Genomic DNA, 25,037 nt, shown 5'->3' with positions numbered 1-25,037 from the left:
ACGGCTAATAAACCTTCAGAGCAGGAATAGATGGTTTCCCAGAGCAGAGGAAGAATGTCTGTTCTACGGATAGGAAAAGACAACCACATCAGCATAGAGAAAGAGGAAAAAAAACATTAATTGCTAAAAGGAAGTTATTGATAATGGAGCCCCATGCACACACATATAACACTTGCACTTTTTTTATAACAGTTTTTGTTTTTTAGGGCTAGCAACTAATTTTTAATTTCTGACTATGATTATCATTTTTAGTTGATTGTATATCACTAAACAAATACTTATCTAAAAACTCCTCTTACTTTGTAATAAAGTCATGTGTGAAGTCAGACGCATAAAGGAAAGCGTTATTTTTGTTATAAGGCTGTCCTTCATGCAGCTGGCATATCCTCATAAAGGGTCTGCTTGCTTCTTTGTTGTTTTGAAGAGCAGGAGATTGCAGTGAATGGAAAGAAAAGAGAGCAAACAATGAAATTGAGAAATGCATGTCTGAGAAAGATTGAATTTCTGGGAAACAGCTTTTAAGTGCCTGGATGAAAACGCACTTTCAGAATTACTGGTATCTCCATAATACTGTATGTGCCGGTTCAGAATCTCAGTAAATTAATTTGTTTTGGGGGAGAAAAGGATGCAAATAATGCAAAGTTAACATTCTGTCCCAATCTTGCTCCTTCTGGTCCAAAAATCTAAACTTTGAGATCCCAAACTCAGATCAGAGTGAAGTCACTGAATGGTAACAAAGCAGAGACACCTAAAAAAAAAAAGAGCAAACTGCTCCTATGGTAGATTAATTTTTCTGTCCCAACAAACATAGAGTAGAGCTCTTCCCGTCAGAAGCTGCAGCAACAGACCAACTAAAAGGATTTACATTCCAATGAATCCGTCCAGGGATTTCTGTTAATTAACTTCAGACATTTCTTTTTGTTTGCGTAGCAATAAGCTGCAATTTTTCTCAAACAGAAATGTTTCAGAAAAATGTGACAGGCTGAGTTACATCAGTTGGAAAAAAAGGACTGCTAAATAAAGAACTGCAAGGCTGAAAATGTAATAATGAAAAAGATGTATAAATGTGCAATGGAAAACTGACCATTTATTTGATTAAATTTAAACTTGTAATTAATACAGAGGCAAGAGTAACACACAAATGCTTTAAAGTCCCCCTCTGATTATCTTTTGATTTATTTTAAAAGAGTACCCAGTGGCCTTTTAATGATGATTATGTCATGTTTTTGTCCGAAATATAAAAACTTATGTCAAGTTCTGGAACAAAGTTTCTGCAAATCGGCAGAAAAATTGTCGCCTCTGAGACTGTTGACGTGGAATAAGCCCACCTCTGTTTCCTAACATTCATCTGTTTAAACTCATTCCCACCATAGCTTACAGCCCCTCACAACCCCAAGCTAACATAACCAGTGCAAAAAAAAAAAGCGAGCAATATAGAAGCTGTCCAGTTGTACAGTTTTAAACCAGAATCCAGACATGGAAAACAAAGACATACGTGGATCTATTTGTCTAAGAATGGATGCATCAGAATGGAGCAGAGCAGGGAGCCTTTGGCCCGCTGTAGCGCCTCCATGCCACACCTAAGCTTTTTTCCAACAGTATTTTTTCATCTGCTCCTGATTCAGAATGATAAATAAAGAGATACTCGGAAAGTAGATTTAAGCTCAATTTTTTAAAGCAACACTAAAAACACTAATACACTGAAAACACATTTTTCATTGGAGTGGGTTTTCAAGTGCATGAAGTGTTTTTGTTGTATTTTCAAACTATAATTTGCTACTGTTTACCCATGTTTGTATCAAGGCTTAATAAACTAGTGAAAAAGAAAAAAGGCACACAGACAAAAAAACAGTTACTAAAACCTGCAGAAGAAGCTATTCAAATAAAGAAATAGTAGCTCAATTATGGTCGTCGGGATTACAAATCACCAATTGCTTAATAATTCGGGGCACTAATTGCAAGAATGTGCAAGGTCAAAAGCTTTTTAATTTATGTAATCATTACCTGAATACAATCTGCTGTCTAAAACAGGTAAAAAGATTTGTACTGAAGATTTAAAAAAAAGGAAAGAAAATTACAGTTTGGGTTTTAAGTTGCACTTGGTGATGCACTTGCTCTCAGCAGATTGTGTGTGATTACATAATCTGCACTGAGCTCATAATCATGATCTGTTTCATAGTACTTACAGTAAATCACATGGAACAGATAAACTATTTCAGAGTATTAAAGATTATAAAACAATCTTCTTTTCCCTGTAACTAAAAAAGAGAAAACAAAATCACAGATCTGCATTCAAATCACGTTTAAAATGAAACCAGAAAAAAAGAGAACACGTCAAAAACTATTATCCACAACGAATGTCAACAAAATAGATCCGAGGCTCTCAGATGGTTATGATATAGATTTATGAGCTCTGACATCCAACAGATGGCGAGAATTAGTGAAGGAGGGGATGCCAACGTGAGGTCAACAGAAATGCCCTGGCCTTCAGCCTATCATTTGCAAGAACAAAGTAGCACGTGAAGACATGGGAAGCTGCATCCGCTGCGCTGCAAAAACCCAGAGGTAGCCAAGGCAGCTGTTACCAAAGCTACAGAAAAGAAAGTGCTAAACTGCTCTAATCTCATCATCCTGAGAGATAAGCAGCTGTAAGAGAATCCATGGCAGCACAAATGGACAAAGAAGCAGACCGGGACATTGAAAGCTGCATTGATTTTGAAATAGAGCAGAAAAGAATTTTGTAAATATGAAAACACACAAAACAGATTCAATGGGTTTTTAAATGTGTAATGATTGATTTTTTTCCCCATGTCTAGAAATGATGGTGTATTTAAGGGCATTTTTCTCAAATGTGAAGAGTTTTCTGTGATATCAAAGGTAATATAAGTTTTCATCCTCTTGAGAAATACTGTCAAAAGGATTTTGCCTTTGCAGGTTGAAGAATTGGACTTGTAAACAAAAAAATAAGTATAAGATGGTTGCTGCAGGGGGCAAAAGCTACTGTGTGACCATCAGAATGGAGCTTTGGAATATACACTTACAAGAATTGACTGATGCAGTAATTCATAAAACGATACGGTACATCACTCAGTAAAATATTAAAAGGATTAGCAAGTGTCACCTGGTTGATGTGTTTGAGTTTGTCGATGATCTGGTTTATCACAGGATCGGTTCCCTTCACCTTCACCTCAGGATTAGCACTTTGAGCTCTGACTCCACTTCCAACCACCCGAACTGTGTAGCTGTAAAGAAAAACAACATAAAAAGCATTATGGATTGTTATTTATCCTTTTGCTTCTGATAACTTTGGCGCTGAAACATCATCTTTGACATCAACAAGCTCTTAACACTGACATCTCTAATCTAATGCCACCAAATTATCGAACACAAAGAAATTGGATAGAAATTTGCAGAGCTTTTATCAGAAACAGCTAAGTTAAGTATAAGTTCAAATATAGTCTTTCTTAAGCTTTTATTTTTTATTTTTTCCCCTCAATTTAAAACAGAAAATGTATGAGTCTTAGAACTAAACAAAATGCTTTGTCCTCACAATGGTATCTATGTATTTGTGTATCCTTGCATGCAGAACCCAAGGTAGGCAGTTTCTCTCATGATTATTAAAGAACTTTGGAATTTAAACTGAACTACAATTATGCCGTTATACTCCCAGCTTTGTAACCTTCAAAAGTCAATTTCTTTGTATTTACATTGTTATGTACTTTATTCATTCATCTTCTACTCTCGTATTTTCCCTTTCAGGGAAGGCAAGGCAGGGAACATCCTGGACAGGTCGCCAGTCTGACGTACGGCCAAAATCTCACACCCATGCACACATTAACACCTATATATGGAAAATTTAGAGTAACATTTAACATTTGAAACATGTTTTATGTACTTCAATTCTACCGTTTAAGTAGTTTCTACCATTTAAATGAATAAACAAAACTTTGGTAATAAAATGTTTACCTTTTAAAGACCCAGTGAGGAAAAATTGTGTTTTTGGTGTTTTAACATGTTCTTGTAGCCTTTTTCTCATGATGGTAGACATATATCAATAAAATTAAGATTTAAACTGTACTTTTGAGTATTTCTTTATTCAAAGTGTTGTGAATCAGAAGCAGATGAAAAAGTGCTTTTTGATCATATTGAAAGATCATAGGTGTGACGTAGAAGTTAATAAAGCACGCCACAAGCTTCCTGCTCTGCTCCATTCTAATGCATTCACTTGCAGACAACTAGATCCATGTACGTCTTTGCTTTCCTCGTCTGAACTGGAATCTGGCTCAAAACTGTTCGGCTAAATAGCTCCAATTTTGCTCAGCTTTTTTGTTAGATGTGCATTTCTGATGAACCACTGCTGCTCTGCAGAAACTATGTCCTAGAAAATGACAGTTTTGTTTTTGTTTTGTTTTCCAAAAACAGCATAATTAGAATTGAAAGACCACTGGGAACGCATTTATAATAGACCAAAAGAAGATCGGAGTGGGTCTTTAAATATTGGAGGTTTTGTCTTATGTGTAAACATAAATGATAAAGTAGCACTCTTATTTTGATATAGTATACATAAATGGAAAATGGCATATACTTCTATAGTTCTTTTCTTCCTCTATTAAGGCCCATGGCATTTTACAGTCCCATTCACCCATGCACACACACAGTCACACACTGATGTGCACACAGGGGGTATGTGGGGTTCAGTGTCTTGCCCAAGGACACTTCAACACACGGGCAGGCAGACTTTGCTGCAACTTCCCAATCAGAGGTCAACCACTTTACCTCTGCACCCCATTACTGTTGAATCTGTCTAAATTCTTCACAAAGAATCCCTTGATTAAATTTATTTTTTGTTTTTCTTTTATTGTCACTTCTTCAGCAGTGCAAAACTCAATTTAAATCGAGAAACGGAACTTACTTTGCCACCTCTGAGGAACGCGCTGGCGACGCGTCTGAAAAACAAACTAAAAAAACTCACACTGAATTAAATCTAATCTATTATCTCGTCCACTCATATGGGAGCTCCACAAAAAAGATGATAAATATTCTGAACTCACACAAAGGTGATGGCAAAACTCATTTGCAGTCATACCCTTGAGTTAAAGCAGGATTTGGAATGTGAGGACATGAGTCACGATGTGTGCAGGAAACTGCGTCTGTCTGCTGTGGTGCTTGGCTGCTGTTTATATGGATGGTTTATGAAAACTATATATCAAGCTTGCATGTGATACCTTTCCGAAATTGAACTATTAAACGGCACTGGATGTACAACATACTCCACACAACTGTTCATTGTTGTTACAGCCTGGTAATAGGCTTCAGATCAGCTCAAGGCCTTCTCCCTCTTTAGTTTCTCTTCAGTCTGTCAGCAGTAATGCCTGTGGCCGTGGCTGCAGGTGAATAAAGGCAATACACTGCGTCTTAATCTCCTCCACAAGATTTAATCAACCTCAAAAACCAAGGCAGAGTCCCTAATTACCACAATACCTCAACTCTTTGGTGCTGTGTGTGATTGGTGCAGTTCTGGCAAAATACAGACGGAAAAAAACATCTATCTGTGCATAAATACAAAAACAAAACCTAGAAAAGGACACAAGGTGGGGCTTACAATGCGGCAGCTATGTCGAGAACAAACAGTGCAATTTAAAAAGATAGAAATGTAAATAAAAACACAGGCAACAAAAGAGTTTCATTTATTTCAAAGTACAGGTGGGTGGAGGTGTTCAACAATCCAAACGTCTAAACAGACAGACAGACAGACAGACAGACAGACAGACAGACAGATAGAATGGGAATAATGTACTCTAAAAGAAAATAATTAAAAACAAAACAAAAATAATAATTGATAATATTCCAGGAATGAATGAGGCTATGAGGCTGCAAAAACAAAACCACCTTAACCACCTTGTTTTTTAAGGTCACCATTCTTATACTAACACAATGCACACATATTATGCACATGTTACAAAGTCCTATCTGCAGATCAGTGGCTGGGAAAGGCTCCAGCAACCCCATGACTCAGAAAGGGGTTAACCGGGTTTAGAAAATGGTTGGATGGATGGAATTAGTTTGATTCTATCAGTCAGAACAATTTGTGGATCTAAGGCATCTATCTGAGATTGTAGACAGCTCTTCATCTCAATCCTGTTTAAATGACACAGGTCAACTGACGCTGTTAACCAATCAGATTACAGGAGAAAAGAGCAGTCCACAGATGTCAGGGTCAACGCTGTCTTCTGTGTTCTAATATCTCCAATGAAAAATACAGTTAAAGATTATCCATTAAAATAAAATGTATTGAAAATATTTTCTGCAAAACCCTAAAGATTTGACCATTTTGACAATGTTACCCACTCAAACTGTTTCTCACAACTGAAACAGTTTCTGATAAAACAAAAAAACACCTTATAGTGCGGTCAATCCATGATTCTCTACATCTTCATCGAATATTAAAAAGAAAAATAGATTTAAAATTTGCTTTATGCTCAGGGCCTGTTCTGCAACAGGTTGAAGGAGTGCAGAAATGGTAAAGATTGACTGGAAGCAAAACGTGCACAAGTCAGTCAATTATAGCATTTATTACCCCCACATCTACCTTTTTAAAATCATTTAGTGTGACTGATTGGACGTGAGTTTTTATTTAACAGGAAAGGATAGATTTCATAGCCCACACGTCGAGCTGTCGGCAGGTTATTTCGCTGCATGTCAGCATCTTCTAACATTTTCCTCCACGGTAACCTGGCTCCTTTTTCTCATCTGAACCTCATGATCAACTGAAAAATAAGTGTAAAGTCAAGGTCTGGTTTGTTTGATGCAGCAGGCGCCTGAGGCTGCAACCTGATGCGTAGGGACTAAGCTGCACCTGAACCATGTTTGTAGGAGCTATGATCCATCTGCCTCGAGCGTTGTTCGATCCCAGGACATGCACATGACTTGCTTTTGCTTTACAGTTAATTGTTTATGGTGAATTTAATGCTTACAAAAACCAAAAAGGGCATAAAAACAGTCAAATAAAAAGCGATCCCTCATTCCACATGCACTGCAGTCTGAAAATGTAATGGGCCCATTTCTTAATTCCTGTCTTCCTTTTTTGGAAAAAAAATTCAAAATAATTAAAATTAATCTTCTGCAAATAGTGTCATTTGATGAAAATATGTGGCCAAACTCCTGCGTGCAATACTCTTTTCAGTTGGGAAATCTTTTTTTTTCAAATCCAATTATTTGGATGCAGATAAATGTCACAAATATAAGATATAATGTTGGTTCATTTTAAATTCAGAGATCCATATGGTAAAATGCAGATAAATTCCAGCAGCAGAGCAAGCGTGGCAACAGGAATGAAATCGTTGGACTGAATACCACAAAATAAGAATCTGCTTTTTAAATATGTTAGAGATTAAAAAGCAGATCACGATCATCGCATATTCTTCAGCGCGAGGCGAAAGCACACAGTGGCATAAAGCACCACCTACAAGAAGGTAGGAGGCAGCTGAGTGATTACCTGGGTCTCTACAGACCAGCAACAGGATCGTATAATCCATACCATTCTCCCCAAAGGGGTGCTTGGTTTGCATCTCATCCCTACTGTTCAGCCCTAGATTAAAATTTTCAATCATCCTATCCTTGGGTCTTATCCCTGCCAGCCGTGCGGCACTGTAAGTGCAAAATATTAATGTCTGGATAAAAGAAATCTAAGGGAACTTTTAACTTCTTTTCTTTGATGCTAGGACAAAGTAACCTTTTTGGGGGGGGAAAATCGTCATAATACTGGCTGCACACAACTTTTCTGTGGATTTTTTATCCTCCATGTTTAACTTTTTGGAACTTGTTTTCTGTGTAATGAAGACTGACCTAAAAATGGTTGAATTATGAATATAAAAAAACATTTATTTTGTCCTATATGGCTTGAAAACTGCATGCAAAAGTAAATAGATTCACACTGACAAAGAATAATTCAAACTGCAACAATCTTTTTGGTTCATTCTTTGTGTTTTTTAGCAGCAGTTTATGAATTGTTCCAAATATTTATTTGCAGGTCAGAGAACTGTGTATTTTTTAAGCCAGCATGCTTTTACTGACTCTAAGTGTAGCCATCCTTTCACTTTGCGAACATTCACAGTATGAATGAAAACCAGGTTGTTAAAAAACATTTGTCCCCTTTTTAGATTTATAAAGATGGCAACTTCAAAAACTTTTCAAATAAAAGCCAAAGAAAGTAGTGACGGATGTGAAGGAAAGGTCGTGCTGGTTGGAAATTGAAATGGGTTCTTGATGGAAATTGCTTCCACGTGTGAAGCTTGGCACCCGCCCTATCTGATGGAATCATGGTCATTCATATTTCAATCTGGAACAAATGGGCGTGCCACCTATCAAGCTTATTTAGGCTTTCCCCACACACACAACAATCACAAAGTAATCAAATCAAAGCTGCCAATCTGAAATGTATTTCTTTTTCTGAGTGTTTTTATCAAAAGAGTTATGGCAGGAGGACTAGAATGGGTTGATAGACGCCAGACGTACAGCATACACAATCACCACGGTTGGCTGTGTGGGAAACAAAAGCAGGTCTTAGCAAGCTGAGAAACACCTGCCTAATATTTGTCAAAGCAGAGTTCAGAAAAACAAGAGTGAGGAAGAAATGTGATCAAATAGGTTTAAAGAGCAGAAAAACCTCAGGCAAGACAATAGGAACTGAGCAGATGAATGTAAGAAATCAATGAAAAAAATCCACACTTTACTCTAAATCAACAATTTGCAAACATAGGCAAGAGTTAACGTGATTAAAATGAAAAAAAAAACAGCAATATGAATAAAAGTTTTTACAAAAGCAGTGATACCTTCTACAAGAAAAAAATCATAAAATCATTCGTCATCTGCCGTGTTAGGTGGCCTGCGACTTAGAAGACATCACATCCAGAAAAAAAAATGGTAGACCCGTTGTAAACAAAGCTCCGACAAAGAGCAAAATGATCTTCTAAACTGGCTTTTATTATTGTAATGATTATTATTAAGTGTATGTTTGCTTGTTTTTTTTTAAATCAGTGCGGTAAGCGCTTCATACTTGGCCAAACTGACCCGAAAGAAGGGTTAGGATTAGGTTAATTGCTAACAACATTTAGCCGTGAATGAACTTACACTAGAATAACATCAGGCTTCATTTTGTCTGGACCCGACTGGTAACACAAATTCATATGATTGTTTGTACGGTTTCTCAGGACTGTTTATTCAAAAGCCGCCTCCGCGCGTCCCAAAGCCACTCAACTGCTTGGAGGTATATCTCCCAAGAAACACGGATCTCCTGAGTCCGGCAGCGTGACAAACTGCGGTCCAAAGCTTCCTCCAATGCACACCGTAACAAAGCACCCTCCCCTGCCTGCAAACACGGGGCTACGACTGAATCCAGCTGCTCTGCTCAGAGACATGCACGAGCAATGTGTGAGCGAACGATTGCGCAACAGTACAAGCACAGTTTTTCAGATTTTTTACATTTTTTACCACTGGCCCTGGAGGGTTCCGTACATCAGCCACGTTAGCATATTTATAAAAACTCCCTACCTTTTTAATAACACGTAAGTAACACAGCCTGACACCGCCACACATTAGCCCCGTTAGTTTTCTATAATAACACCCAAACTTGTTTGCAACTCAAACAAAAAGCAGAACTTATGACAGTACGTCGTGTTCCTCTCAAAATGGATTCAACACCAGTAAACACAACCAGAAATATATAGGTTTTTTGTAAAATCTGTGCTGAACTTTGTTTAGTGATGTTTTATTTATGAGCAATTTATAAATTCATTGAGGAAACCCTTAGACGGGTTGTTATAAGGCAAATTCTTAAAGGATTATTAAACTCGGGCATAGGTGTTTACTGGTATACACATCTAAAAAAAACATGCCTTTACACAGTGATGTGACAGAGGGGATAATATGACAGCAGTCGACTGTGCCTTTGGCAGAGATTCAGCTCCAAGCATCACTACTGCCATGTTTGTTCCAATTACTGGGAAGCCTTGAGCCTTAAAGTTGTATTGACTTGTTCCAGTGAGACACATGAAATTAAGCGGACAGAGCAGCTTGAGAAATGTGGCAGCTGTAATTAATATGGTCAGCTAGTGTTGGGCGCAGGGCAGTGACAAGCAGCAGTAACAGAGAAAGCTCCTTAGATTTTTGTGACTGTTCTGGTGTGAAAAGAGGAATAGCAATTATGGAATTCAGAAAGTTATGCAGGACTACAAGAAAATGAAAAGGAAGCAGTGTAAGTGCACTCTAATGGCGGTGAAGCAAACACCATTAGGAGGAAATGAGTGGGAAAACATGAAAACATTCAATACAAAGAGAATGAGAATAGAGGAAAGTTATGGTAATGATAAGACACAAGTCTAAATGCTTTTTAGTACTTTCCTAATGACCCCAAACATTAAACATGAAAAAGCACTTTTTCAACAGACCTTACTTATCATACAGTTATGTGGCCAACCCTGTGCTTTACAAAGGCCTGTCCTTCAGCCTTAAACTAAAAACTAAATCATCAGTGTGGAACTGCTGTAGAGATTAATCCAACATTTTCACATTTTGGTGGTTAAAATCTGCTATCCAAAACACCAGAAAAAAAGTTGTTGGCTTTTCATGAATTTTTGCAAAAAACATTAATCTTTAAGTAGCTTAGATGGGCACTAAGGGCATTAATATTAATCAGTTTACAATTTTATGCCATAAATCCAAGGGGTTCTATGAAAAGGGGCAGGCAGTATGTGTCAACTACAGGAGTCAAGTCAAAGCATTCATATATTTATCGATCAATAAAAAAATCAATAAGTTTCCTATTTTATTACAGATGGAAAAAACAAACTAAATGAAACCCATCCTGAACAACGTATGGCAGCATTACAAGGTGTCGGGTTTGACTGACATGTGGCTCAACTAGGGATTGATTCATCCATGATCTGATCAAAAGATACGTAGTCAACTTTATCCTGACAACATTCAGTCAATATATTTTGGAAAAGGGAAAAGGAGAAAGAACATCAGTCTCTTATGCAAGGAAAACCAATATTCAGCTTGTAAATAGCATGGTTTATTCCTTGGTAAATCCCTGTAGAGCTAAGTGGCTCTGAATGTGGATGAGCAACTGCATCATGCACTCAGCTAATGCCAAATAGGTTTTAGAAGTCCTCAAACAACGATGCCACTTTTTCAACACCTCTTAAATATTCGATTTTTATAGACAGCAATAAGGACAAATGGGAAACTTGACTATTTGGGAGGCACAATGGCCCCATAAAAGCAGATGGTCATCAAAAGAGGAAAATTTTAAGGTTGTTGATGTCCTGTAAGAGCATCATTGTTTGAGATTAGACAGATGCCGTAAGAGAATGACGGGACATTAAAAGACTTTATGATGGTAGCGATCAACATGCCTTCACCCAAAAGGATCCTCTGTATTACTTTGCAGCATGGGAAAACTGAATCCTTTCTATCAACTTTCTATTTTTTTTTTTGGGGGGGGGGGTTAGCACATTAATATTCTGAAGAACTTTATGTACTGATTTTATGTTGGTTTTACTCCAGTGCAGATTATCAAAATCACCACTTTGATGAAAAGATTTTCTCCTTTCCAGCTCAACTTTTAAGAGGCTTAGTCGTTCTTGCCATCTCCATCCCCTGATCGAGCCTGTCCAGAACTCGGTTCTTGTCGTAAAAAACAATGACAGAATGATTATGAAATTACAAGGAGGTTTGGAAACTGCCAACAACAAATCAGCAAGCTCTGGAGCAACGCCCTTACGCCCAGGTCATCAAACAGTGGAGACGGTGAAAATTACAGGTTTAAAAGGTAAACACTCTGATTTGGCTCCTCTCAATGAGGCACTGACTCCCGCTGAGCACAGAAGCCAAACAAGTGTTTACAAAAAAAATGTAATAGGGGCTGAAGAAACCTGCTGCAACAGAGTTTCAGAGCTACGCTTTTTCTCTGAAGCAGCGGGACACATCAACTACTTTGCAACAATTTGAATTACCTAAAAATGGGTTCAATAAGAGCCTTTCTACACATTTGATGGATTTATAGTTTGGAGTTGTGGCATATATTTGGCACATTCTGGAGATTCTAAAATAAATAAATACTAAAACCTGTTTTATTTTAGTGGCTTCACTGCTTCTTCTGAGTTTTACTTTGAGGGAAACGGGCCAGAATGGTTGGAGACTGAAATACTCAGAAATGCAAAAATGAAATGATTTCTTATTACATTTGTTCTCTTTCATTAGAAAAATGGCACACATACATACACACACACACAGACAAACTCAAAAAACGTGATTTTCATCGGAGGGGGACAAGTCTTCATCTAATTTAGGTCACTAGTGCCTTTCAAAGAAGTGCAAAAATTATCAGTGTGTGCATTCATTAAAATAAAATGTGTTTTTTTATGAACTTGTGCCTTTCTGTTTTTCACAACTGCTTATAAGGTCATTTCACAGACAGCAAAAGCAAATTCGGAGCAAAACGCATTTAACAAACCACAAGATATCGTCCTTGTTGCTCCAATGGGCTGTACCTCTAAAGCTGCAGATAATACGTGCTTTTTTTTGCTTGCTAATTACATGGTGTAGTCAGGGGGATTTTTTTTGTGCTTCTTTTCTAAATAAAACTTTTCTTTGTCTTAGTTTTTGTAATTCATTTTCTATGTTTGTTATAGTAATTTGTCTTTCCAGACAACTCCATTCAGGAGTCGCAACAGGGAATCATCCAGCAATTCACACATTTGATTTGGCTTCAGTGCTACGGCAAATGGCCAAATGATCCAATCCTCTGCGTTTATCCGGCCTTGGGATCGACACATGGAAATGCTGCAAAGTGCCCCCATGTGGTTGCAGCAAATATACAGCACCCTGTGGTTCCAAGCGATCTCTTGTCCAAGAACTACCCAGGCCTAACCCTGCTTAGCATCTGAAATGAGACTAGAATAAGCATTTATAAGATGAAACAAGATGCTCTTCCATTATAAAGATAAGTAAAAAATATACAATGTGTTTTACAAACACAAGCAGTGACTTATAAGGCTAATGACTGCCGTCTCACAGGAACTGCCTAATGTAGTACTCTGCAAAAAGTACTTTAGTTAAGAAGCAGATTATACAGCAATAAACGTTATTCTGGTGTCTAGAGTATACCTGCAGTATTTAATGTTGACACAAAAAATACAAAAAGGATTATCTAATAATAAACACAAAATGATAGATGTGTTGTGTTTATTTCTGTTAAAGATAAAGGTTTAGAAGCAGGTGATGGACTGCTGCTTGTATTTTCTTCTACAAGCTTCCAGTGATGGTAGAAACTTGTTAAACATTAAGGAGCTCAGGGTGAGGAAAGTCTCCGCAGTCTTCTCCCTTTAAGTAACACACATCTTGAAAAGCTATCAGGCCTGAAACCATCTGCTCACTCCATCTAAAAATATCAACCAAAATCTCGACTGGAAGTTCTTTATCATTATTATACAATGCACACCTTCACGTCTTTGCTCTGTGTTCTAAAGTAAGCCTAAATGCAGAGTAGAAATGCATAGGATCCCTCTGCTGTTGATGTTACTTATTGTAAGAGAAATCTGACATTTCTCTATAAATCAAATTGTGTGGTGCATGTGTGAGTGATTCCTGCCTATTTTTACAGCATTTCTGTTCGATGATATCAACATGGGCTGCAAATCAGAACTTCTTACAACCAATTGAAAACCAATTTAAAAACCAAACGTGCAGGAACTTTGATTGAGATTACAGTTAAAATATTTAAAGTCACTTGCCCTAAAAAATAAACGTTGAAAAGATCACAAATATTTGAAGTTAAGTTTCATGGTTTTTTTTTCAAAGGTGGACTAAAAAATAAAATAAGATTTTCAAGGTTTTTGATTAGGTCAGTGTGTTTACCATTGGAGGAAGTCAGTAAAGATGGTGGATACCCACAAGGGATGGCATACATCTCCTTTTTGAACAGTGAAGTATACTATCCATATGCTGCCCCCGGATGGGCAGAAGAAGACGGATGGATTTCCAAAATATAGTTTTCAAGCTTGGTACCCCAAATGGTTCCAACTTGCAACCAGCTTTTTGCTTTTTTATTTGTTTTAAAGTGTAAGCCATGGATGACCTAAAAAAAGGTTTTCATGATTTTCCTTCTTATGTAAGAAAAGAAACTTGTCCTATGATAGAACCCCGCCTATCTACAAATATTGCAAAAACGTGTCCCTTTCTACTTGAATTAAACCACACAAGGCAACCATCTTATAAGATAAAACAAGGAGTTTTTTTTGTTCAACAAAAAGCAAAAGAAATAAGGATTAACAATATACTCCAAGTGGACAGTGCTATGTTCACTACTAGGATGCAAAAAATACCTGCAAATGTAATAAATGTGATTTAAAAAGATACATCTGAAGTCAAATATCAAGCAAATTTGGAGAAACATGAAACAGTTCCATCCAATTGGTCAGCTTCCACACAACCCGTTTGAGAATCCAGCATGCACTGTGTTTCTGGGCCTTTGTCCTCAGATCTGATTGCCGGGAAAGAACAAGTTGCCACGTCTGCTGTCTCTCTGGTGACTGTCAGTGGAATTCACCACAGTGTCACTTTGTCTCAGAGAAAACATTGCAGATCCACAGCAGTAAACAGCATTTTGGCAAAAGGGACCAAAATACCAACAATCTGCTGAAGCTGTTTGTGGATATTTGCTCTCAGCATCATTCTTCTTTTCACTCGGTGTAACAGCAGCAGAAAGGGGAAAAAAAAGAACTGCAGCTGATGGCAAAGCGGCTCTTAAACCTCCTGCAGCCATGGAAAGCTCAGAGGAGAATGGCAGCAGCAGAAATGCCATTCAGAAAGATTTGAGTTGTGTCCAAGGCTCCTTCAGATTAAGAAGCCTGTATGTCAACATATTTACAAGAATGACAGTCATCCTTGCAACTGGAGCATTCCACAGAATCCCAGCTGTTGCAGCCAAGATTGAACCTGTTAGAGGAAAACATTGCATGGCCTCTTTGACGAACAAATATGATGCTGACATATGAACAAATGTCAAATGTTAGTAACACGGAAAAAAAAAAACAGTCTGACACCGCTACACTTTAGCTGCATTAGCGCATTTTGTCAAAGCAATGTGTACCTCTCAAAATTGCTTCGGCATTGGTAAGCACAAGCAGAATGAATCCATATAGCCTCCTCAGAAACCCCCCGCTCATTTATGTCTTCCCAAGAGGACATTTATTTTTGGATTGTGTCCTTTGACTCATTTGAAGTTCTCTAAGACCTGATGTGTCTAAATAAGGACATCCTGATCTGTCCAATAATATCTCATTTGGGTGGGATAATGGGAAGTCAGCTTTCCTAGGGAGATACAATGCAGTCTATAGAGTTCATAAATTAATGGACTGGTTCTCAGTAGGATATAAGGTGCTCCGGATTAGAGGTAAGATCTTAAAACCGAGCCCGAAATTCGGGTCAGGTCGGGGCCTAAAATGACAATCATTACGTTCGGGTCCGGTCGGGCCGGGCTTCTCTCTCGCTGACTTTTTTAATAAATATGTGTTTATAAAAATGTATACTAAAATAATGTGTGGATACAAAACTAAGGAATACTTGTTATAAATAAATAATTTGGCTAAAACAGAGAAGACGCTGTAAGGTAATTGCTATTTAACTACTACTAAACAGGAAGCGCAGCTGCAGTATTTCTCAGCGTAATGAAGCGAGTGCGCATCAAGATCTCTCTTTCACTCTCTTTGTCTGGCCTCTTTCTGTGTTCCAGCGTTATTTCGTTGTGCAAATGCATTTATCATGATCTTAAAAATATGTAGATTATTTTAACTTTAAGAAATCTTGCGTTTTTTTCTGCCAAAAATACTATGGGATAAATTGAAATTTCGGGTTGGCTTCGAGCTCGGGCCTGCAAATCAAGTTAATTGGTCGGGCTCGGGCTGGGGTGGGCTTTAATGCCCGCGGGCCTGGGGCAGGTCGGGCTGGATTTTTTAGGCCCAATCTTACCTCTACTCCGGATTATAAAGCGTGATGTCAATTGTGGAAAAAAAAATAGGGTTTATAAGTTTGCGTTATAGTGCGCAAAAAGGTATGTGTAATTGTTGAACTTACCAAGCACTGACTGCTGTAGACAGTGGCTCGGCCTCTCTCCAATATAAAACAATATCCAGAACTTTCAGCTGAAACCAGTTTAGAATTGTGGCTAAACTCTGGAACTATTAAATCAGTGCAATGTAAAGGTTATTTGCATTGGAATGCATTTGAAAGCATTATTTCAACGCATTTCCTAATGCAAAGTCAGAGGAGTCATGCTTGGTAGCAGAGCACAGGAATGTTGCAAGGAGGTGAATATTTGTCACAGTGGTAAGAACTTAGGAAACAAACATCTGTCACACTGCAGTGCGCCATCTGCCAGCTACAACCAAGAGCCCGCAGACTGCACTTGAGTGAAATGACTCTTTTCACTAAGAATAAAGGGTAAGTTTCAAACAATTATGTGGCTGCTGTTAAAACCCAACCTGTGCTGATGCACTAATGTTGCCAGCAAATTGCCCACTTATGGATTTGATGTTCACTAAAGTCCAAAGAGGCATTAAGCTTCTGAAGATGCCATTTTAACAGTTTTGGCAAAAACAGCTCAAGAGTCAATTTTGCTGCTGAAGGATTTAAAAATACATCTGTCCTAATTCTCTAATATGTTGATTTATGTTAATTCCAAAGACTGTTTTTGTCTCTGTTTGTCCAGTCATAGAGAACATAATCAACCAAGAGTGTGCTGCCTTAACATCAATCACAGAAATGCCCCCCCCCCCCCCCCCCCAACCATTCAGGGCCAACCAATCAGCTGGCGTTTTGTGAACCCTAACAATAATAATTAAAGCAAATCAACTAATTTACGAATGTTTTTCCAATGGGATACTTCTTCAAATTAAACACAAATACATCCAAATAAAATGTTACTACAATTATTGTGAATTTTGTTTTTGAAGACCAGAAATAATATGAAAAAAATACTTTCACCAACATTAAAGTTGAGTTCACATGAAATTTTATAGTTTACTCATTTATTGCTCACTGTAAACTTCTAAATGTAATAATCTAAAGAGGAAAATAACACAAATAGTCATCCTAGCCACTGTGGTTTTGATCAGAGAAACTCATCAACATTTTAGAAATGAGCTAGAAAGAGTCACAGAAGGGTCCAACGACAGTGTTGCCACAGATTTACAACAGTTAATAACAGAATTTAGCCAATCACTATTGAGAAATTGTACACAAAGGTGTAGAATGTGCTGAGGGCCACATATTATTGATTTTATGACAGCAACCTGTAAGCCGGTGAAATCTGAACGCAGGACGCATTCAGCCCCCTGGCCAGACTTTGGTCATGTCTGAACTTCAGTTTAACTTCTTTATTTACATAGTAGAAAAAAAAAATGTTTTTGTGTGTTGGCCAGCTGTGGTACTTTCACTGCGTCAAAAAAGCTTTAAATAACATGAGAGGTCAGTGAGGACCTAAAGCAAACATGGCTGAAAGAGTGAGTTTTTAGACCTTTGCTGCTGATTCTGTGTCATCATATTCAGCAAATCAATCACCAAACAGCTTGACCGCTTATGGATGATGTGCTTAGACAACTGCACGCATTTAGTAAGACTAAAATTACTTTTTTTTTTTTACATTTTTGGGATTTTATACGTTTTTTTTCAATTTAAAAGCACAAATTGGGCTGATGAAATGTTTTGAGCAGACCAGCCGCTGCACACAGTCTGGAGATTTGCTATAATTTCTCCTCCACTACAACTTTCTATTTAATTTTCAAGAAGCACTTAACATCCCCTTGTTGGGTGCCCCTCATGCCAAAGCTGTGGATTGTTGGCCTCTGGTTTGATGGGTCCTTTCATTTGTTAACACTTTTTCTTGAGAACAAGCAGAAGCTGAAAAGTCTTTTTTTGCTGTGTTACCACACTTAAAATGCATGCTCTCGCTGCAGGACACAAACATTACAGTTCAGATTTTTCTCAAGCACTCATTTGTTGCAGAATGCCACAGAGTCCTTTGATGATTCTAAACACCCAAACAACATCCTCCTGTTCCTACATGCTGAAGGACAAAACAATTTGCTCTAGAGAGAATTAATTCTCAATTTACAAGCCAGACCTCAGTATAAATTCAATTTCACCATTTTTACCTTAAGGTGAAACAATCAGTTTAAGCTAACAAGCAAAGGCCACCTCTCCCCCACTTCCACAATGTTTGACTAGATTAGATTTGATAATTTTTTGATTTCCCTGGTGGAATTTGATAAGCAACCCATGCTTGGTGATGTACAACAAGGAAGATACCAATGAAGGACAGACACAATACTGAGATATATCTTGGGACAACACAATTCATTTTATAGGTATAGAAAAGCCCTGGCCTGTCTAGGGTGTACCCCACCTTTGCCCAACAGTAGCTGGGATGGGCTCCAGCAACCCCATCAGACCTTCCGCGAGGTAGCGGGTGGTTGAAGCCAACCTTCCACCAGAAGCAAGGTGGGGTTCAGTGTCACTTCAACATATGAGGGGGCAAGGCAGGAATCGAACTTGATAATTTAATCTTCTGATTAGAGGGTGACTGCCCTACTGCTGCACCATATATGCACCTCGTGTTCCAAAAGATTCATAACCCCTATTGTAACAGAGGCATCTGTCTGACATGAGAAGCTTTCAACTCTTCTCTGTTTGCTCAGCTGTTAGACAAGACAAGTTTAAAAAAAAAAGGAAAGAAAAAAAAGCGATGGACAGACGGATGGACGGACGGATGGATGGAAAATATAGTTTGAAAAGTTAAAAAGTAAAAAAAATTGTTGCAATTAAATCATGTACATAAAAATTCACATGACAGCTTCCAAACTTTCCATGCAGCTAAAACCTTCTTTTTTCAATCTTAGCAGTCATTTGTGACTCATGTTGTTTCTATAAACTGACCACTGTGTCTGTTATCAAGTTATCCAAAAACATAAGTAAATTTTTTCTGTACTTGAGGAAAAATCCTGTGCTAACAAAGGAGATTTTTTCTTTTTACCATTAACTTTTTGTTTTTAACAGATGTAAAATAACCCGGTAACATACAGTCAGCTGTATGTGCTGCATTGTGACACAGCAGTAGTATATGTAGTGACTGTGTTGCTTGTTGTTTTTTAGTACACAGCAATCTGATAAATTTTTTCACAATTTATAATCAACCTATTTTACTAAAAGTGAAGGACAATATATTTGCAATAAAATTGTCGTTAACGATAGCATAAAACCTAACTATCATACAGACAGAACCATAAATATAAGCCACATCCACTTAATGCTGTAAAAGCTTTAGAATGGTACTAATAGTTTCTTTCAATCATCACTTAGTTAGGATGTTAAAGTCATTTCTTATTTACAATTTGGGTTTTTAGGTCTTCCATTTATGGTTAAATAAAACAAACTAAAGCAACGGATGAGAAGCTGAAACTAGTCTGTTCACAGTAACTCATTATTTACATCAACCTGCACATGAATTATGACATTTTCAGCTGTGGCGTCAAGAGAATCTTTGGAGCTTCTCAGGGGCTTCAATCAAAACCAAAAAATTATTCAACAGAGACATTTTGTCAGAAAAGGGTAGAAAGCCATCCACACAGCCGGACTTCAGTCTTATACAGTTGCAATAATGAGATTTCATCTTATTTTAAAATAACAACAAAGCCGCGCCTCCCACATACAGTTCAGTAAAAATGTCAAGTTGATGAATTGGACATGCAGCTTATTTGAGTTTGCTCATTTTTGACCGAAGCAGGTTTCTGGGCTGTGCAGCGAGGGCCGGTGCTAATCTTTACAACCTCTTCACACTTCTTCAGCTTGTGTCAACAGCGTTGTGAGTCAGTTAGCCATTCATATGCTGCTACAGATGGTCCCATCCTTCTTCTTCAGCTCTGCTGCTGACATGATTCATGGGGTTCTGTGTCTTGATTTAGGGTCTCTTTCATATTTCTGCTCGCCCACAGCAGAGGAGCATTTCTCTAAGACACCCCTGAGGCGATGACCCTGGCCTGCCTGGCCTGTCTGCCTCAGACAGAGGGAGGAAAAAAAGAAAAAAGAAAAGAGCCCAGCACAGTAAAACTGGGCTCAATGTTGCATTGTCATACAGACACAGGTGTATGTGCTGTAGATGCATTTGGAATATCTTGTACAGGAAAACCAAAGCGGGGCAAATATGTCTTGAGGTGTCCACCCAAATGAAAACACCCAAAGAGCATCTTTACAGGGGGCCAGTCAGAAACCCATTCCTGACGGCTTCAGATGATCCTCCTGCAGCATCACAGCTGCACAGCGTGCCTTAAACAACCCAAGGAAAATAAGCTTTAAATGACATGCTGAATGACGGGACGTTTTTATGTTCCAACCAAAACAAACTCTAACAGTCGCATAAAAGTTAAGCAAGCACATCATAGCTCAACTCTTTATTGTTGTGCTGTTTTGAAATTTGCTTAATTTTTTTGTGTCCAATCTGTTGTTTGGAATCAGATTCATTCCGCTCGGGAACAGCAATATTGTGAGTTATTTATTTTTTGCCTGATTGTTTTATCCCCGCTGACTCTTCTCTGATGCGTGTTTGGCTTGCCAGCTATGGTTTTGGCACTTATCCTCCTCCTTACCATTTGCACACTGCCAGCATAGGTAAGTTCATTAGATGAACTCCGTCCATCATGAGACACGTAGCAGCCACACAATGTTCAGCTGCCCTGGCACACAAAATGGGCCTTAAAGTCAACCACATCATTATGAATGAGGATTAAGTGGATAGCCAAAGTTGTAAATAAGCTCTTACTGATGCAACAACTGAGACCCCTGCCAGCTCATTAACAAAGTAGAAACAGACCACTTTACACTTCTGTTTTTGCAGCATTTTTATTACTGTTATTTTTGATCCCAAAGCCACATAAATGAATATGTGCATCCCTGAAAATTGGGGGGCAGGTGATTCTTTCTTTACTCTAATTTGATGGATTTGAAAAGGAACTTTATATGTTTTCCTGTTTCCGTTTAGAACAAAAACATTCCCTCAATTCAGCTTTTGTAGGCTTCAGATTGGCTTTTCATAAAGGGTTCTATCAAAACACTGTGCACACCAGTTCCTTATCACCAGCACTAAATTACCTCAGGATCAGATACAGGCTGCCAACTCGCAGAAACTCCACTTAGCAGACAGAGAGACAAAGAGAGACTGGACAAAAAAGAAGAAGCGAGGAGAAAAAAAGGGTGCGTTAAAAAGATGACAAGAGTAGGAGAGAGGCCCTGCAGACGCACATTTTATTGGTTCTCAAAGACCATCGGGCGCTATCTAAAGATCAGCTGCACTTATCAACATTTACTTCTTTGCACTTTGCTCAACAGCTGCAGTCGAGCATCTGTCTATCTCAACTTTCATAACCCACAAGCACAACAAAAGGATGGTTTCCTATTGACATAAAAGATGCAGAGCACCAGAGGAAATCTTTTTTTTTTTTTTTTGGTGGATGGATTGTATGGCACAAAATAGCTGGAAGTAAGTCGAGAGATGTGGGTTTCAAAAAGCCAAAAGAAGCCAGTAATCAAATAAAAGAAATCAGTCATCTCCTTCAAGCAATTTTAGACAAAAACCCAGAAAAAATGTCACTAGTTTGAAATGTGTTTGCTTAAAATAGGAACAAAAGATTTTCAGGGTTGTAGAATGAAGAGGAGCCACATTCAAGGGACAAACAAAAAAAACAATGAAGTATTGTGCCTTGAAGAGTTTATTACTTAACAAGATATGGAAACATAAGGAAAACCAAAACACAAGCAGAAAACACACAGAGACAAAATGTGTGTCTGAAATAGGTGAAAGAAGCAAAACAAACAAAAACACAAAGACTATAATGTTTCTGTGAAACACTTTTTCTGCTCTGTCTCGTCACAAATCTTTTCAGTTATAATTTCACCACAATCTTGACTTTCTATGAATGTGCAAATAATATATTAGTTGTTTGAGCCCCTCACTTTAGCTCGTCAATCAAAAGGCCATTGTCTTACTATAATGTTTTGATGTAAACTATTATCCCCAGAACAGTTCTCATGGATAGACAATCTTTTTACAGAGAAAAAAAAAAAAAGAAATCACAGTTATTACATTTAATTCTGTTGTAAATTGGGATCAGTTTCCACTGGAGTAACTTGTGACTGGTTGGTTTATTTAACAAGCCATCTAGTGGTTAATCTGCAAATTGATTTGGCTCCATTAACCTAGATTTGTTTTTTAAATCCTACTTTAAGATGGAAGAAACGGGCGAGCCCCAGTAAAATTTTAAGCAACTCAAGCAGATTTCAGAATTTAAATACTGATGCAGACAAGAGCTTAAAATTATTTTAATTCTAAGCAGGTAGGGAAATAGATACTAACAAAAACGTTATAAGTGTCAAAATTAGACAACACAAAATAAGCCAAAAAAAGATTTACAGTGTTTATGGTGTTTAAATTGGTAATTTTGCTCCCTTTTCTTTAAAATATTTGACAAAATCAAAAACAAAAAGCCTGATTGCACATTGAGTTTCTGTTTCTTTCAAAACTCTGCTTTTCTTTCTTGAAACTCATCTCTTTTAAAAAATTCTTGAACATGAATAATTGACGTGTTAAGACTGCTGTTACTGCAACATTATATTCCCCAGTGGGAATGAATGAACATCCATAAATGATAGAACACCTGTTTGTTTTTTCAGACGAGTCTTTGCTGGACTCATGGTTCCTCTTTTCCTGTGTCTTTATGTGGAGTTTAGTCACCTACACGTGACGCGATTTAAAGTTTCAGAAGTTTGTTGCTCCGATTGTTTAGGAGCTTTTAAAAAAGAAGCGTAGTCAGAGACTTGTCCCTTCAGAAGCTGTGAGGAATGATTAAACTCCCCGCTGGTCGTCTGAATGTGGGCTGCGGCCCGCCACGAGACGCTGTGCCACAGATGAGGTTCCCGTCCTCTCGGAAGGGGGGTGCTGTGTGCAGCAGCTCCAGCATGGTGGAACTGAGCAGATGGTGAACGTATGCAGCACTCTTGCATGTCATCATCACCTTCATTAGTTGAAGGTGACATATGACATCATCTGGCCCAAGAACGATACAGGACCCAGAAAGAATTGTCTGCTTCCTCCTCCTCTCATCACTGCAGCAGGGTTCAAGGTTGTTTTTGGGAGGTATTGTGATTACACAATATGTTTCCCCTCCCATGCACACGCCTTATTCTAACCACTCCGCCTTAAGTCCCCCCCCCCCCCCATGTTCCCCTCTTTCCAACATTAAGGTAAATAAGGGCTTCCAGCAGTGAGCCAATGAGCACAGGCCAGTGAGCAGAGATGCATGTTTGTGTTGCCTTCCTCCCAGGACCCTGCTCGTTTATCTTGGCTGTCAGGTAAAGGGCAGACTCAGAGAAGGTGAAACTTTTTTTTTTTAATAAGGCCAGCTTGGTTCCCTTAGAAACAGCAGGACAACATTTCTAGGAAAATGATAAGAGAGCAAAGTCAGGTGTCAGGGCATCCCGCCATGTGCCATGTTGTTGTAGGAGACATTTGTGTTTATGTCAGAGAAATGAAAGAGCCATTCAGACCACCAGACTCCCGTCCATTAATGCAGGAGGGGAGATTAACAAGAGTATATTCACGCCTTGCTTTAAGCTTTGTTCAGAGGCTAAAAGAGAGGTTTTAATTATTTGCTGTTTGCTGTTTATGTGGTGAGCTGTTCAGTGAAATTATGAATGAATGTTTTCTGAAGATAATCAATCATTAATGGTACTGGATTTTGTTACTTGAAAAGAATCTATCAGATCAGAACTGGATGACAAAAACTGTAAAACTATCAAAGGAATTAACTCCGTAGGGGTGGGATTATATAAATTTGCTTCTTTCCACTCCTTTTCAAGCAATAAATCAAGCTCTACTTAAATTTAGTTAATGATCACTGTATTTAATTAAGCAAAATGTGATTTAAGTGACTTTTTTGTTTTGTTTGATTTTCTGTCTTTTTAATCTATGCATTTTAACATTTCTTTGATAAATATGTGTAAACTTGTTATTCCTTTGACTGCAATGAAATAAATCTATAAATCAAATCAACTTCTGTTAGCAAAAACTCACTTCAAAAGGAAAAATGTCTATAACTAAAATTTTAGGGTTTTTTTAAGATGCCAAAAGTACTATACATAATTTAAAAGTATTTAGGTGAGAGAAAGATAAAAAAGAAGGGTAGCACATGTTTGAACATGTTCTTGTGGCATTTTTCTGATGATGGAGAACACATATAAAGAAAATGAAGCTTAAAGTTGCTTGTCTTTGTTTTCCTCGTCTGAGCTGGCATCTGGCTCAAAACTGTACGGCTGGATAGTTCTAATGTTGCTCGCCATTCTTGTTCCGCCGGTAATATAAGGTTGGGGGTGTGAGGGGCTGTAAGCTAGCTGGAGAACCTGTCGAGAAGTCAGGGTGGGCTAACATCGCACCAACCGTCTCGCCCACAACTCAGAGACGAATTTCTAACGAAGAAGTCACTCTGCAGAAACTATATCCTAGAAAATGAAACAGGTTTTGTGATTTTGGCTTAAAAACAGCATAATCATAATTAAAAGACCACTGGAAACACTTTCACAATAAATCAGTAGATTGGAGTGGGACTTTGAGGCTTTGCACCACCACCCCTTAGTGTGTGGATTCCTGGTTTGATCAACCAGGAGCTCTACTTTCAAGATTTTACTCACAGTTCAGTAATATGCATGTTTCCAGTTAATGCATGATTCCAGTCAGAAAGGTGAGCGTTCCGGGCTTTTATCACCTCTGTGTGAGCCCTGAGATGGACTGCCAACCTGTCCAGGTTGCACTCTGCACCTCTGCTGATGACAGTTGGATAGACTCCAGGCCCAACAGCTCTGAACAAAATGCAAGCAGGTATACTAAGGATGTTTCCAGAGATCCAGAGGCCTAATTCATTCCCACTCATGTTAAT

The 25,037-nt window shown here is 38.2% G+C and overlaps 1 protein-coding gene across 6 annotated transcripts in view; it reads right to left on the bottom strand.

Moving 5' to 3' along the window:
• gpc5a (glypican 5a) overlaps positions 1-25,037 on the bottom strand; it is a 124,013-nt gene that overhangs the window by 62,136 nt on the left and 36,840 nt on the right. For all 6 annotated transcript variants that reach the window (XM_020713154.3, XM_078945138.1, XM_078945135.1 and 3 more), the window contains one exon: positions 3,122-3,242. In XM_020713154.3, coding sequence (XP_020568813.1) covers positions 3,122-3,242 — 121 coding nt within the window. The remainder of the gene's footprint in view (positions 1-3,121; positions 3,243-25,037) is intronic.

The sequence above is a fragment of the Oryzias latipes genome, chromosome 3 (genome assembly GCF_053564925.1).
Source record: "Oryzias latipes strain Hd-rR chromosome 3, Olatipes_Hd-rR_3.1".
Lineage (NCBI taxonomy): Eukaryota > Metazoa > Chordata > Actinopteri > Beloniformes > Adrianichthyidae > Oryzias > Oryzias latipes.
This window is presented reverse-complemented; position numbering and strand designations above follow the sequence as displayed.